The sequence below is a fragment of the Chiloscyllium punctatum genome, chromosome 48 (assembly GCF_047496795.1).
Source record: "Chiloscyllium punctatum isolate Juve2018m chromosome 48, sChiPun1.3, whole genome shotgun sequence".
Lineage (NCBI taxonomy): Eukaryota > Metazoa > Chordata > Chondrichthyes > Orectolobiformes > Hemiscylliidae > Chiloscyllium > Chiloscyllium punctatum.
The window spans coordinates 18,125,161-18,142,549 of NC_092786.1; the positions used below are offsets into that span (position 1 = coordinate 18,125,161).

Consider the following 17,389-nt stretch of genomic DNA (forward strand, 5'->3'; position numbering starts at 1 on the left):
GTCTTTGTGGGTTTTCTCCTGGTGCTCTGGTTTCCTCCTACAGTTCAAAGATGTACAAATTAGGTGAATTGGCTGTGCTAAATTGCCCATAGTGTTAGGTGCATTGTCAGGGGTAAATATAGGGTAGGGGAATGGGTCTGGGTGGGTTACTCTTCAGAGGTTCAGTGTGGACTTGTTGGGTTGAATGACCTGTTTCCACACTGTAGGGAATCTAATCTACCCTTAAAAACAGCTTACTTTTACATTGCGTTTTTAAGGATGATACAACTTCCTATGGCACTTCACAGAAACACCATGCGACATTATGTAACAACAAGCCACATCAGGAAACATTAGGAGAGGTTTGATTTAAGCTTTATTGTCATGTGTACTCAAGTACAGGAGTACAGTGAGAAGTGGACAGAGGTAAATTGAACACAGTATTTTTAAGGAGACATAGGCTGAGAGTCGGTGAGAATTCTACTGCTTTGGGCCTGGACAAAAAATTACCATCAATCGAAGCGTGAAAAAGTACAAGTGTTCAAGAGCTGGAATTGGAGGGATGACAAGTCACAGGGGTAGTAAGGCTGGAGGCTGTTACTGAAATGGATGGTAAGACGGACTCAAACCCAAGAATGCCCGATTTAAATTTGAGACATTGCTGTACCAGGACGCAGATTCTAACTCCACTATCGAAAGCCAAGTCTAACTTGGACAGTAAATGGCTTGAACCTTTAGGCAGATAGAGAAGTTGCGATGGCACTTTTAAGTGATATAGCTGGTGTCCTGTATCTGTCCCACAACCGGGTTAATGGGAGATATGAGACTATGCACTTGGGCAGAGAGAAGCACAGAGTATTATTGAAGTAGGGAAAGTCTGAAGGAAGCTGCAGCACAGATGGGTTTGGGGATCCCTTCTGCATGAATCACAAATTGCCAACATCCAAATTCAACAAAAAACAAGGAAATAAATGGATTGTTGACCTTTAGTTCAAAAGGAATGGACTTCTGGACATCTATAACTGAGAAGAAGACCATTCAACCCATTGTCTGGACTGGCCAACAAAGATTTGATGACAACTAATTCCAATTTCCAGCTTTTAGCCCAGACTCCTGGAGGCTATGGCAAAACAACTTAATGTCTAAGTATTACTTAAATGCTAGGAAAGTTTCTGACTCAGCCACTCTATCAGGCAGTGAGTTCCAGCTCTGCAGCACCCTCCTGGTTATCGAGTCTACTATGAATGGAGGAAATGCCTTCTCATCCATTATATCCATGCCCCTTGTAATCTCATCCATCTAAGTCAAGTCTGCTCTCAACCTTTGCTGCTCTGAGGAAAGGAACTCCAGGCTGACCAATCTGTCCTCATATCTCAGACCCTTCAGCCCAGGCACCATCCTGGTCAGTCTCCTCTGTGCCCTCTCTAGTGCAATCTTTTCTTTCGCACAATGTGGTGACCAGAACTCTTATGCACCCTCTGCATTTTGTCTCTCACCCCATGGGGCTTTTATCTTTTGCACCAGATGAGAGTATAATGGAGCATAGAAATAGAGAGGTCTTGCTGAAACTGTGCAAACCACTAGTCAGGCCACACTTTGAATGTGGTTTGTTCTCATTACCTGAGGAAAGATGTACTGCAGGCAGTACTTAGAAGTTTCATGAGGTTGATTCCATGTGCAAAGAGATTTTCTCATGAGAAGTAAGTAGTTCGGGCATGTGCTCATTGGAATATAGAAGAATGAGACGTGACGTTAGTGAAAGATGCAAAAATCTTAGGGAGCTTGACAGGGTAGATGTGGAAACTCGATTTCCACTTGTGGGAGAGTTGAGGAGCAGAGAACATCATCTTGGAATAAGGGGCCTCCCATTTAAGACAGAAGAGAATATTTCTTTCCTCACATAGGCATGTGAATCTGTGGAATTCTTTGCTGCAGAGGGCTGTTGAGGCTGGGTCATTATTTAAGGCTGAGATTGACAGATTGTTAATCAGGAAGGGAATCAAGCATCATTGAGCAGAGGCAGGAAAGTGGAGTTGCGAATTATTGGATCAGCCATGATCTCATTAAATGGTGGAGCAGACATGATGGGCCAAATGGCCTCCTTCTGCTCCTACAGTTTATGGTGTCTCTAGTCACTTTCTGACCTGCTTCTATTGATGATCTAAATGACCAAAAGTTGTGTTACTTGACTTTGTTAAATAATCTATGCAGGGTTAAAGAATTCCAGAATAATCACAGCATTTAGGGTGAAGAAATCCCTCAGTCCTAAATGAACAGCCCCAAATTCAGAAACTATGCTTCATTATTGGAGATTTCCCTGCCATGGGAAACAATTCCTGTCAAACCCCTTCAGAATATTGACTGTTTCAATGAGGTCGCCTCTCAATCTATTCAATTCCAGACCAATTTATTCAGGCTGGCAGGACAGGACAATCATCTGATCCCAGGGACCACTCGAGTGAACATTTGTATTGCCTTCAATGGACAGATATCCTTCATTAAAATGGAGAACAAAACAGCCCACATTATTCAAAGCTTGTCTCACAAAGTTCTGTACAATTGCAGCAAAGACATTTTTATTCTTCTACTCCAATCCCCTGACAATAAATTAAGACTTTAAGGCTTCCTTAATAAAAGTGGTCAGAGACTAGAAATATTGCAGGGAGTAACTCATCTCCTGACTCCCCAAAGCCTGTCCACCATCTCCAAGGCACAAGTCAGGAGTGTGATGGAATATTCCCCTCTTGCCTGGATGGGTGCAGCTCCAACAACACTCAAGATGTTTGACACCATCCAGGTCAAAGCAATCTACTTGATTGGCACCACATCCACAAGCATCCACTCCCTCCCCTGCCTATGCTTAGTAGAGCAGTGTGTATTATCTACAAGACACACTGCAGAAATCCACCAAGACTCCTCAGACTGCACCAACCAAACCCATGATCCTGATAATCTAGAAGGACTACAGCAGCTGATATACACCCTCTGCAAGTTCCTCTCCAAGCCACTCCCCATCCTGATTTGGAAGTATATCGTTGTTCCTTCACTGTTGCTGGGTTAAAATCCTGGAATTCCCTCCTTAACAGCATTGTGAATCAGCACAATAGACTATAGTGGATCAAGGAGGCAGCTCATCACCACCTTATCAAAGACACTGAGATATGGGCAATAAATGCTGGCCAGCCAGTGACGCCCATGTCCCATGAGAGAATAAAAAGAATAAAAACCAATTCATATATTTTCCCAATGACTGATGTCAAGCTCCCTATTTTCTCCCTCACATCTTTCTTGAACATTGATGTTTCGTTTGCTGACTCCCAATCTGCTGGGACCATTCTAAAATCCAGTGAAGTTTGGAAAATCTCTGGGACACCCATACCCATCAACTCCACCACCCTGTGGCTGAACATTTCAACTCCCCCTCCCACTCTGCCAAGGACATGCAGGTCCTGGGCCTCCTCCACCACCACTCCCTCACCAACCGACACCAGGAGGAAGAACGCCTTATCTTCTGCCATGGTACCCTTCAACCCCAGGGCATCAATGTGGATTTCACCAATTTCCTCATTTCCCCCGTCCCCACCTTACCCCAGTTACAAACTTCCAGCTCAGCGCCATCCTCATGACCTGTCCCACCTGTCAATCCCCCTTCCCTCCTATCCGCTCCACCCTCCTCTCTGACCTATCACCTTTACCCTCACCTCCATCCACCTATTGCACTCTCAGCCACCTTGCCCCCAGCCCCACCCCCTCCCATTTATCTCACCACCCCCGAGGCTCCCAGCCTCACTCCTGATGAAGGGCTTTTGCCTGAAACATTGACTCTCCTGCTCTTCGGATGCTGCCTGACCTGCTGTGCTTTTCCAGCAACACACTCTCGACTTAGCCAGCACATACACTATCTCTACCCTTACATCTTTTGGAACTCTAGAATGTAGGCTATCAGGCCCTGGGATTTGTCTAGTTTTATCCCTTAAGTATCCCTGCAACATATACTCTCTTCTGATATTAAACGTCAATGGCCAGCCGATCACCATGGTCTACAGTGCAACTGGGACTGGCGTCAGCTGCCGGTAACACATGGAGGTCCCACACTGGGATCTACACTGGATCCCAGGGACAGCCGAGGTGATGGTGGAGTTGAGGGAGGGGAGTGTTGTTTAAGGACGAGGATGTCTTTCAGCGGGCCACCTTCTTCCTGGTTTTGGCTGAGTCAATTTGACACTGAGTGGAACACACCTGACCACATATCGGGGAAAAGGACAGCCTTCAGGAGACCCAGTAGTGCCATCGTGAAGCACCAGTAAGTTCAGGGATAATTAGCTTTGATTCATAAATGAGCCTAATAACCTTCTGACTGGCCGGATCCCCCACAGAGGGCCATCCCCACCCCAATTTAACTGGGCACTGTTAACCTGACATTGGGAATCCAGTGCAGATACCCTGAATGGATTGTTCCTGGTCCACTGCCATTATGTTCATTTTGGAAGCTTTTGTGAAATCCAGTCCAGGAAACACTTCAGTACACAAAGGTTGACTTTGGAACTCTCTAGGGTGTAGGTTTGCTCACTGAGCTGTAGGTTTGATATCCAAATGTTTCATTACCTGGCTAGGTAACATCATCAGTGGCAACCTCCAAGTGAACTCTCTTTTCACTAACTGCAGTTCCATGATTAATGGTAAATCAATTGTTTTCCAACTAAGATTTATATTATCCAAAGGTGTGAAGGTATTAAGAGACCGTTAATGTAAAAGGCGGGTGTCAGGATATGGGTTACAGGTCAGGCATAATCTTGTCCGAAGATGGAGTAGACTTGAGGGGTAAATGATCTATTCCTATTTCCTGTGTTCTCAACTCAAATTCTACAACCTGTCTAGTTTTCATCGTTATACTGTGGAGGTAATGTTAGAAACAGAATGGTGAAATAAGCAAAGTTTTATACTGTTAGAAACCTTACAATGTGGAAGCAGGCCATTTGGCCCATCAAGTCCACATGAACCCTGCAAAGACCATCCCACCCAGACCCAACCCCCTATTTCCTATGGCTGATCCACCTAGCCTGCACATCCCTGGATGCCATGAGCCAATTAGCATGGCCAATTTACCTAACCAGCATGCCTTTGGACTGTGAGAGGAAACCCACACAGACAAAGGGAGAATGTGCAAACTCCAGCAGACGCTTCCCAAGGCTGGGCTGGAATCCAGGTCCCTGGCTCTGTGAGGCAGCAGTGTTAACCACTGAGCCACCCACTGCAACATTAGTGAAAGATCTTAATGCAATTAATGCGCGATATGAAAAAATTACCAGTGACCTTGGTGATGGTTTTGTAGATCAATTTTCAACTTGTCCAATTTCCTGCTATCAGATTTATTTATAATTTGGTTTGGGACTGGAAGTTTAATAGGAATATATATATAACAAGTTCCAAGAATAGCTTTCAAGCACTTACTGTGTAATTGGTAGGTTAATTAGTTTAAAATTTGACAGGACAGTGAAGGCTGAAAGTTATGATCTTTTCTTGAATTTATGAATAGTGTCATGTATGAAGAATATTTTAAATAACCAAGTAATAATTTCAGACTCTCTAATGCTCACTGTTGTTTGACTCCTGCAAATAAAATGTTTGTTGTTTTCATGATGCAGGGTGAACCTTACCTGAGCACAGGCCATGGACATATGATTTGCTACTGGGATGGTTCAGCACATTACTTAATGTATCTCCTGATGGTAGCAGCTATTGCATGGGAGTAAGTTTCAGAGGAAATATCTTCCTAAAAGAGAGCATGCAAATATCCATCTGTACAGCATTTCTTCTGGACCAGGCTAGACCCCCTCAAAGTATTTTAAGAAGGAAGCTTAGATGCTAAGTTTTTCTTATTTTAAAGGTAAATGTGAGGTGCTGTATTGATTGGTCAAACTACTTGACCTTAAGCTAAATACAATTTCTTCAGACACTATAGTTAAAGTACAACAAAAGGAAGAAGAACTTAACTCGATTGGAAAACTTAACAGGATAACAGCTGCAGTAACTATTACTAATTAACTGTTCCAATATAGTAACATCCTACACGCACACCTGTGGCAAAAGGCAAATTCAGAAAACAGATTGTCTGACATGCAGTTCTCCAATCTGGGAGGCAAGAACATCAAACAACAATTTTGAGAGAGAGTGTGTGTGTAGCAGTTGGGAGAAATTCACTGTCTACCAACCCTGCTGTGACTCCAGCAACAACATCCTGGATCTGTGAGAGATTGACCACACCCACTCAGGCTGCTTCTATTGTTCGAACTTAAAAAAAAACCCCAAGGCCTCAAAAGTTGTTTTTCTTCTCGTGGACTGCTCGCCATCTATTCCCCAATCTGTTTCTAAAAGAAACCAAGACAAAACACACCGCTTAAAGCCAAGAGTGTCATCACACAAGACATGTGAAGTAATGGGTTCATTGATTTCTTGGCATGTTTTCAAAACTAGGACACTGAAAAGGCCCTCAATTTTAACTGCCCAAGTGAAAGAGTTAAGATCTCATTCTGTCAGTACACAAAACCACTTAAACATCCATACACGGCATGCTCTATGTTTTCAGTGCACTTCATGTTATGCCAGTTCCAAGTTTATGAGGAATGGGTGATAAGTGGCAGCCTCTCCAAAGATGCCTCCGTCCTGAAAATTAATGAAACAACCATTCTAGACATAGCCAGTTTCACAAAGTGACCATATTCCACTTTAGCTCCACAGACTTGATGAACTCTGTTTCCTTCAGTCAGTTTGCAATTTGACCACTATCTTCTCAATGCTGGTCCAGCCATTGACATCCACGTCCCACAAGAGAGTGACAAAAACACCTTTTTTCTAATTTCTAAAATTCTTTTGTGGGATTTTGCTGTTGCTGGCAAAGCCAGTATTTGTTTGCCATTCATAATTGCCCTTCAACTGAGTGGCTTGCAAATCTATTTTGGAGAGAGCCAGCCACATTGCTGAGAGTCTGGAATCACACGTTGGCTATATCAGCTGTGAAGGCAGATTTCCTTCCTTTAAGAGCATTTAATGAACCAGATGGATTTTCATGCCAACCCTTAATGGTCACGATGAAACTAGCTTCCAAAGTCCAGATTGAGTTTAGATTCCACCAATTGCCATTTGACCCATTGTCTCCCGAAGATTAGCCTGGGTGCCTCCATTACTAGCCTAATGATATTACTACTGAAAATGTGTTGCTGGAAAAGCGCAGCAGGTCAGGCAGCATCCAAGGAGCAGGAGAATCGACGTTTCGGGCATGAGCCCTTCTTCCTGACTTTCTCCTAATGATATTACTACTCTACCAATGCTTGTCCATCCTTGACAGTGCATGGGAGAGGTTGAAAAGATGGAACTATGTTGATTTGACAAAAGGTATCATTCCATATCTTTAAATGTGACATTCCTAAAGCTTAGCCAATTGTTCCTACTTCCTAAAATCTAAGCCTTTCTGCAGTCCAATTAAATACTGAACCCTGAATTAATGGGAACTGACCTTCAAAGGATATAATTAGCCTGCTCGCTTCTAATAATTAATGCACGCCTCATGGTTCAGTAATAGGTTTTTGTTCCAAACCCTCTGCATATTCTCCACTGATGCAGCATAGAAATATAGAGCAGACTTTGTTTGCAATTTGACCTGATTTGTTGTAATGTTTGACATTGCATTCATCACAATGAAAACCTATTAACTGGCTGCAGGTTATTCAACGCACCTATGACTTTATTGAGCCATGGGTCCTAGAAAAGTAGTACTCGATCAAAGGTTCTTGCTCTTTAAACCAAGAGAATGTGCCTCATAAAAGATTAGAACATTTTAATTTTTATTAGATGGCTTTTGAAAAACCTTTGGTGAAGTAAGTTCCATGTTCTCTGATAACCTGGTCTATCCAGAGCACTGAGCAGTGGTAAATATATTGCTTGGTAAGTTAATGAAGGGCAGGTCCCTATTTGATCTGGGAGATACATTATTCTCCTTGGCAAAAATCAAACCGCTAATTTCTCTCAAATAAAAACAAAAAGTGCTGGAGAAACTCAGTAGCTCTTGCAGCAGCTGTGGAGAGAGAAACAGTTAATGTTTCAAATCCAGTAACTCCAATTCTAAGGAAGAGCCATGTTGGACTTGCAGTCATAGAGTTGTACAGCAAGAAACAGACCCTTCAGTCCAACTTGTCCATGCTGGCCAGCTATCGTAAATTAACCTGTCCCATTTGACAGCATTTGGCTCATAATCTCTCTAAACCTTTCCTATTCACATACCCACCCAGATCCCTTTAAAATGTTGTAATTGTACCAGCTTCCACCACTTCCTCTCATTCCATGCATGCACCACCCTCTGCGTGAAACAGTTGCCCCTTACTTTCCCTTTAAAGCTTTCTTCGCTCACCTTAAACCTATGCCCTATAGTTTTTGACTTTCCTACCCTGGGAAAAAGGCTCAAGACATTAATACTGTTTCCCTCTCCACAGATGTTGCCAGTCCTGCTGAGTTTGTCCAGCACTGTCTATTGTTATTTCAGGTTTACAGCATGCAGAGCACTTTGCTATTATTTGACTAATTTCTCTCAAGCCCTCTTGGAAATCTGCTTGGGTGTTTGCCATCAGAAGCAGTCTGGGCTGAGAGCAGTCCATGTTTGAATAACATCCTGACACTTCCTGTTCAAGGATACAAAAAAGAAATGGGCACTTCGGGAGGAACTGGGAGAATTAAAATCCAACTTGAGTTAGCACCTTCAAGGAATAAGAAGACTGCAGAATTGGGTGGGTATGAGAAAGGAAAGTTGAAGAGAACATGTTGCAAGAAAATGATCTTTGTTAGAAATTTCCCAAAGTTATACAGGAAAGTATGACTGTTAATGTTCTGATTAAAGATACATAGTGATTTGCAATAGTGGAGGAACATCGATATAGCTCCAAGTCAGGATTTGTTTGTCTTGGAGGGAAATACTGGTGGTGTTCCCATGTTTCATTTTCTTTGTTCTTCTAGATGGTAGAGGGGGTGGGTTTGGAAGGTGCTGTCTGAGGAACCTATAGTGAATTACTGCAGTGCAGCTTGTATATGTTACACATTGCGCATTGGTGGTGAAGATAATGACTGTTGAAGGCGGTGGTTTTAACTTGTGTTGTATAAGACTGTTGATGATGCTACATGTAAGTAACCTAGTTTATATTTTGCAGGCAGAGTTACAGAACCATTGGTTTATACTGGGTTGGATCAATTCTAATGAGTACCTTTGTATTCTTATCGGGAAACCTTGTTGGTAGGTTCAACTTTATTCTATCTCTGCCTTCATGTGTCTTTTGCCTTTCTTTGACTATCATGGGAATTCTCTTTACATTTTGCATACATATTCTCTGATCATGTTTTTTTGAAAGTATACATGCACATTGTGCATTTATATATCTCCCTCTTACTCACTCTGTTTCTTCAGTCATTTTATAAAGTTTCAATAACAGGTCTTAAATAATAGAAAACATTAGTATGATAATGTGTTGATTTAAAGTCATTTAATCTGTAAGTATCCAAGGCTAGATTGAGAAGAATATGCGCAGAAAGGACTTGATGTAATTCTTCTTAATGCTTCTCAGTGGAAATTTGTTGGCTACAAGGCCTAGTTCTGAATCTTCCTTGTTTTGAAATATTCACTAGGGAAGTATGGCAGCAAACTTGGTCCAGTCAGCCTCCTGATTATACCGTACCTGGTCCTCCCCATGTGGGCTGTTCTCCAGATTTATCACCAGCCTCTTGAGAATGAATCTGCACCTAAGGTCAGTACCTCACATTAATCGTCGACTGTTTACTTTAAAAAATTGACTTTTATGCTGAGGATAAAGTTGGGAAGGATCCCAACTATGAGTGCCGGATCAGAGTTTGTTTAATTGACATGATCAGGAGAAAAAGGAGTGCTTTTGCCCGAAACGTTGATTTCGAAGCTCCTTGGATGCTGCCTGAACTGCTGTGCTCTTCCAGCACCACGAATCCATGATCAGTAGAAGCCAACATGTTATTTTTTCCATACTTCATTTTTTTTACATTAAGGATAACATTAGTTGCTCAATATGAGTTTCTCTTGAGAAAGTGGTGGTGTCTCCAGTGCTGAAGTACCTGAAGTGTAGGTATACCCACAAGGCTGTCAGGTAGGGAATTCCAGACTATTGACTTAGCAACCATGTGGGGAAGCCAAGTTTGAATGGTGTGCTGCTTGGAGAGATAAACAAACTCAATGGTGCTTCCGAGTACCAGTTACCCTTGCTGTTCCAGGTTGTGGCTTTGGGGTGGTAAAGCTGAAGAAGCCTTGACATAGCTCTTGTTGCCACTGTCCTCCAGTGATAGCTGGTGTTCACATTTCATGTTGGATGGTGTTGACTTTCTTGACTGTCTTTGCTGTTGCAGCCATCCAAGAAATTGGGGCATTCTAACACACAGCCTGCAGTTGTCTTTAGCATCCTGTGAGTGGGGTGGGGGAGAGGGTGGGATCCTGATGATTTGTATTCATTCTGTAGCCCTTATTGGAAGGTGCATAGGATGCTATGGCCATGACATTGTTCTTTGCCAGTAGGATCTCAGCAGTCTTGATATCTAAAATCAGGCAAAGAGCACATTAAAGTAGCAGAGGCTGCTGAATCAATGAAATAACATTCCAACATGTTGAATGGAGAAGGGAAAGATTTGGGGAGGGGAAAATGGGCTGGGTAGATTAATAATGAATTAAAACTTTACCTATTGTATAGTCATTTATTTCTTGTGTATTTGGAATCTTTGATGTAGAGGAACTTCCTAAAATATTTCAGACTGAACAAACACAATGGAGAAACAAGTTTTGGAAGTTTGGTTAGTCCTCTCGAGGTGTGGTTTTGTCCTTGGTACTAAGTAAATTTCACACATGGAATCCAAATGAATTAAATCAGCGTGGTGTCTCCTTGTTCCTGTATCAGCTCCTTGCCTGATTCTATCCACTCCTGTAAGTGGTCAAGGGAACATTGTGCACATTAGAGAATCAGTACATTAGTAACAAGACCAGAATGTGGTCTTGAAGGATTTTGGTATCCAGTCTTGAATATTATTTTTACTTCGTAATTTGGTTGGTTATCTCAGTTGGCTACAGTGTGATGCTGAATGATGCCAACAGATTCAATCCAATGCCAGGTGCAGTATCTGGCTACCTCATCTTTCCCCATGCTTGCAGAGTTGTGCCCCTCAACCCATATAAGGCCAGTTGTCAGTCTCTGTTCAGAAGAGTTAGTGGTGATGTTAGAGTCACAGAGTTTAGAGTTGTACAGCAGGGAAACAGAGCCTTTGGTTCAACTTGTCCATGCTGACCAGATATCCTAAATTAATCTAGTACCATTTTCCAGCAATTGGCCAGTATCCCTCTAAACGCTTCCTATCCATATACCCTCCAGATGCCTTTTAAAAGTTGTAATTTTATCAGCATCCACCACTTCCTCTGGCAGCTGATTCCAAACATACACCACCCTCTGTGTGAAAAAGTTGCCCCTTAAATCCGTTTTAAATGTTACCCCTCTCACCTTAAACCTATGCCCTCTAGTTTTGGATTCCCATACCCCTGGGAAAACATCTCAACTATTCACCCTATCCATGTCCCTCATGATTTTATGAACCTCTACAAGATACAACTCAGCCTCCAAACCTTCAGAGAAAATAGTCCCAGCCTATGCAGCCTCTCCCTATAGCTCAAACCCTCCAACTCCAGCAACATCTTTGTAAATCTTTTATGAATGTTTTCAAATTTAACAACATCTTTGCTATACTCCATGTACCAACCAATAAAGGCAAACCCACCAAATGCCTTCTTCACTTAATGAAATGTGTCAGACTTTGGGGAAAGTGCTGAGTGGATGTTTGCTTTAGTGGGCAGCGATTGGAAATTCTTCTCTCATTCCTTCATTCTTCTTTGGAATTCTCTTCCATTTGAGAGCAGTGCAGGCTCGGTCATTGATTTATTAAGGCTGAGTTAGACAGATATGCGATTGACAAGGGAGTCAGACTATGGTTGATACAAGGAAGTGGGGTAAATACAACATGGATCCGCCATGGTCCTATTTATTGGCAGAGAAGCTTCAATAGGCCAAACAGTCCACTCCTGCCCCAATTCCTTATGATTTTATGATCCCTATTGGGGAAAAAGATAGTCTCTCATCCTTTGTGGATTATTGCTAACTACCATTATCACTACTTAATATAACTCAATATTCATCCCAAAATGAAAGTAGACAATAGTGCAATGATGAGAATGATGAACAAGCTACAATTATATACTGCTCTTAAATTCCCCTTTAGCATGCACTTATTCTAGCTTGGACAATCCTAAGAGTGATTTGTTCCCCACTACACCTTCATGAACTGGTTCATATTTGCACAGCCTATTTTTAACAGGGAGAGTGTACGGTTTGCTAAGAATTTGAACATTGCTTAGTGTTGATGGAGGAGAGCCATATTTAGCTGAACTACCCTGTGTAACTTGACCAACTTACAGTGTGTATGTATATAGAACATTTATCCATTTATATATAATTAAAAGGCTTTGCTTCTTGTCACCCGACTTGCGATGTGGTAAATTTTTCACATATTTGATCATGCCCATGGTATCTGTATGTATTATGTAGCCCTAAACCAGCTTTTCCAATCTTATCAAACAAAACCTTGGCCATTTGACCTCCCATCCATATGTGTTGCAGTGATTTCTTGGAATCCCAGTTTCAGGTTGACTTGGTAAAATCACCAGTAGATAGTACAGTCTCTTGGGGAGAGGTTATTTCTAAGCCATGCATAGCCCATCATTTTTTTTCCCCACCTTTGTGTGTTACCATAGTTTCTTTATTGCCTTTCCCTGTCTGACCATGGCAGCCATCTTTATCCTGGCACACATTGGTTACAATGCTTTTGTGTGTCCAAACCTTTAACAGAATAAGAAGAAAAAAGCAGTAAAGGGGACAGAGACAAGAGCTATACTGAGGGAGCAGATGGAAGAACGAATGGAAAAGATAGAACAGGAGGAAGAAAAGTAGATGAGCATAAATACAGAGTTAAGCAACGGTGTGAAAGGTCTAAAGAAAGGCTGAGGGACATTCTTTAAGAAAAAATGATTATGCAAGAAGCAGGGATGATTGCTGCTCTGAAATATCATCCAATTTGGGACATTAAACTGAGTAAACTCTGTCTAAAGGTGTTTTGTATGTAGTCATGATTTGGAGGTGCTGGTGTTGGACTGGGGTGTATAAAGTTAAAAATCACACACCAGATTATAGTCCAACAGCTTTATTTGGAAGCACTAGCTTTCGGAGCTCTGCAACCACCTGTTGAAGGAGCTGAGCTCTGAAAGCTAGTGTTTCCAAATAAACCTGTTGGATTATAACTTGGTGTTGTGTGATTTTTAATTTTGTATGTAATGTTACAATCTCTGCAGAGACAATTAGCTTGTTAAAAGAAATTGGTAAGCGACTGGAGGAATTGCACAAGACTTGTATATAACAAACAAACTAAAAGCAATATTGCCTAAACTTTATTCAATACATAACTTATATTCAACTACAGAAAAAATATTCTCTTTAATTTTTCAAATTACCGAAAAAGCTTGCCACAGATATTCCCTACTCTGCCCCATTCTCCAGGAACCACTTCAGTGCTATTCTCAGCTCCAGAAACATTCCTTCCTTTTTCCTTTTCCAGGTGGATTACCTCTAACTCTGCCCTGACAGTTGCAGAGATTCCTCCCCGTAGCCAAAGCTTGGCAAATCTTCCAGTCTTGTTTAGATCCTGTTAAACCTGGTCACGTCTGAATTGAGCTCCACCTCTCATTCTGCATTGAGAACGATTGTTTCTATCTTTCTGGTCCCTCTTTTTCTTGCAGACTTATTTTCTGGAAAGTTTAGGAAAACCTAGGAAAACCTGTAATCCAATTCTACAATGGCTTCCTGTGCACTACTCTCTCCGAAATTCCATCTCCCTGGCAATACTATTCACACGTGCACTATAATGTCGTAGAAATGTGGATTATCTGTCCTTTAGCTTAATCAGTTCCATTCTGTCTTGAAATTAAATGGACAGTTTAAAGTATGACTTCATAAAACCTACAATCCCTAACATTTTCCTATGAGAATTGGAGACAACAGCCTACTCAAAGTCACTGCCATTGTTTTGACAATTGTTTACATATGTCAACGTCTGGCACATTCTTCATTATAAAATACCTTGCACTTCACTACACCGTTTAAAGAACCTAGCCACGAGTATTCTGACTGGGTAAATTCAGAACAAGACTTATGACTGCATGTTTAATTCTACAGTTTACATTTTATCTGAAATTAAAGAGACAATCATGAAGAACGAACAATCTTTTAAACTTTGTGTTTGTGTGGTTGTCTTAATTGAGCTCTTTAAATGAAAGGCTTTTTTTCTCTGTATCCATGGTGACTGTTTATCTTATTTCCAACATTTTCTGTTATTTTTCATTATAGAGACTGATTGAAATCATTATGAGCAGGGGCACCCATCCTCTGAGAGTACCCTGGAAGCTTCATCAAAGATTGGTAAATGATGGTAGTCAGAGGAACCTGGGAGTCTTTGTACTTAAATCAAATCAAGTTAGCGTGGAGTACAGCAAGCAATAAGGAAAGCAAATGGCATGTGGAATTTGGATCATCAAAATAAAGATGTTTTATGAAAGTGTTTAAGTCCTTAGAGAGGCCACATTTAGAATATTGTTTTAGTTTCCTTACCTCAGGAAGGGTGTTTTAGAAACCCTACAATGTGGAAGCAGGCCATTCAGCCCATCAAGTCCACAACAAGGAGCATCCCAGACCAACCCCATCCCTGTAACCCTGCATTTCCCATGGACAATCCACCTAATCTACACATCCCTGAACACTATGGGCAATTTAACATGGGTCAAGATTAGAGTGGTGCTGGTAAAGCACAGCAGCTCAGGCAGCATCCGAGGAGCAGGAAAATTGACATTTCGGGCAAAAGCCCTTCAGGAATTTAGCATGGCCTATCCACCTAAACTGCGCCTTTTTGGACCGTGGAATGAAAGCAGAGCACCCAGAGGAAATCCATGTAGACACGGAGAGAACATACAAACTCCACACACAGTCACTCAGGGCTGGAATTGAACTCAGGTCCCTGGTACTGTGAGGCAGCATTACTAACCACTGTGCCACCTCTGCCAGGTGTAGAGGAGGAGGGTTGTGTGGACAAATCCGAGAAATCAGGTCAGTGTGCTGCATTTGGCAATTTGAACCTCAGTTTTGGCTTTCAGGCCATGCTTTGCCATGCTCTGTAGTGTGAGGGGATATTGCACCCAAATGAGATATTCTCAACTTTATTGAAAAGACCAATGTGAGTGTGGAACTGAGAGAAGCAGGTGCTTACGGATGCTGGGAGATTGTGTGCAATACTCTGATATGACAATGATTCCCTTGAGTTTCTGCCCAGCCCTGTAGGGAGCAGGGGCTATACCATTCCCCAGTAATGGGAGGAAGAAAATTGAAATGCTTACAAAGATGATACAGTTGGAGGAGGCCTAGGGCATCCAGCATGGTAGGCAGAATGTCCCATCTGCCAGATTGGTACAGGCAGCAAGAGGTGCATCTAGGTCTCAGGTGTTTGTGTGTGTAAAGCAGGGGTCTAACACATTTCCTTTATCGTGCTGGTTTGTCCTCAATACGGCTGGTGCCAGCTACTTGGCAGATGTGCACCCTGGGTGATATCACTCAGATCCTCCCTTCGCCCTGTCCTGCTGCTGCCTACCCACTTTTTGGCTGCTTGAAATGAGCCAGTGGCTCAAAACCTGAGTGACAGAGAGACCTAGAGGCTCAGGTACATGGTTCTTTGAAAGTTGCATCACAGGTTGACAAGGTGGTTAAAAGGTGTTGCTCAGATTTTTGAGTTCAGGTTTGAGACATTGTGTTCAGGTTGTACAGGACAGTGGTAAGGCCTGTTCAGGAGTATTGTGTCCAGTTCTGGTTGTCCTGCCATAGGAAGGATATTATTAAGCTGAAGAGGGTTCAGAAGAGATTTACGAGGATGTTTGCCAGGACTGGAGGGTTTGAGTTATAAGGAGAGGCTGCATGTGTTAGGACTTTTTTTTTACTGGAGCATAGGAGGTTGAGGGGTGACTTCAGAGAGGTTTATAAAATCATGAGTGACATTGAATAGCAAAGGTTCTGTCGCTAGATCAGGGACTTCAAAGCTAGGCGACATATTTTTAAGGTAAGGGGAGAAAGATTTAAAAGGGCCGTGAGGGTAATTTGCATGTAGAATGAACAGCCAGAGGAAATGTTAGAAGTTGGGGCAGATACAACTTGGATAGGTACATAAATAGGAAAGGTTTCGAGGGATATGGGCCAAATGCAGGCAAGTGGGACTAGTTTAGTTTGGGAAACTTGTTCAGCATGGACAGGTTGGACCGAGGGTCTGTATCAGCACTATATGACTCTATGACGAGGAGTCTATGTCAATCCTGACATGAGATCTTCATGTGGACAGTGGAACAGCTCTCTCTGGTAAAAGTCACTTCTCCCATTCGGAGCTTGGTGCATCTGTGCATCTTGTAATTTTCTTATGGATAGTGGAGTAATATCTTAAATGCTACATCCTTCTCAAATGTCATTCTCCTCTACTATCGTCCATATTGTGTTCCTCCTCTTCTATTAAAGTAGGGAGAATAAAGAAATTTCCATGAGGAGTCCTATAGATGTTGCTCCCAACCTCTTCCTATGGATGCAGGGCTAACACAAATGTCTCTGTGGTTTCACAGGCCACAAGGCTCCAACTCAACTTAAAGTTGAAAACTCGAGAAGTCATTTCTCCAGGCGGCAGGCTTCAAGATCAAACACGTTTGCCAGTGTGAGCTGCAGTGAGCAGTGCACTTCATCTCCTTCCCTTGGAGCCTTGGGACATGATCCCAGATATAGCGATGATCTGTTAGGGCACTGACGTACAGTAGATAGTGAGGACTGCAGATGCTGGAGAGGCAGAGTCAGTAAAGTGTGGAGCTGGAAAAGGCACAGCAGGTCAGGCAGCGTCTGAGGAGCAAGAGAGTCAACATTTTGGGCATAAGCTCTTCATCAGGACTGACGAAGGGTTAAGCCTGAAACATCGACTCTATTGCTCCTCAGATGCTACCTGACCTTCTGTGCCTTTTTCAGCACCATATTTTATTGAGTTCACTGACGTGTTACATGTGGAAGACATCAGTTCTGAAAGGAAGTACTAAGGCAACTATTTTCAGGTGCAGCAGGTAATTAAGAAGGTAGTTGGACTATTGTCGTTCATTGCTAGAGGGATGGAGTTTAAAAACAGGAAGGTTATGCTGCAGCGGTATAGGGTGCTGGTGAGTCCACACCTGGAGTACTGTGTACAGTTTAAGTCT

At 42.3% G+C, this 17,389-nt stretch overlaps 1 protein-coding gene across 4 annotated transcripts in view; it reads left to right on the forward strand.

Moving 5' to 3' along the window:
• Positions 1–17,389, forward strand: part of LOC140468759 (transmembrane 6 superfamily member 1-like) — a 65,157-nt gene that overhangs the window by 13,961 nt on the left and 33,807 nt on the right. For 3 of the 4 annotated variants that reach the window (XM_072564780.1, XM_072564779.1, XM_072564778.1), the window contains exons 4-6: positions 5,625–5,728; positions 9,174–9,256; positions 9,646–9,764. In XM_072564780.1, the coding sequence (XP_072420881.1) occupies positions 5,625–5,728; positions 9,174–9,256; positions 9,646–9,764 (306 nt within the window). The remainder of the gene's footprint in view (positions 1–5,624; positions 5,729–9,173; positions 9,257–9,645; positions 9,765–17,389) is intronic. The other variant, XM_072564781.1, reaches the window with a different exon arrangement.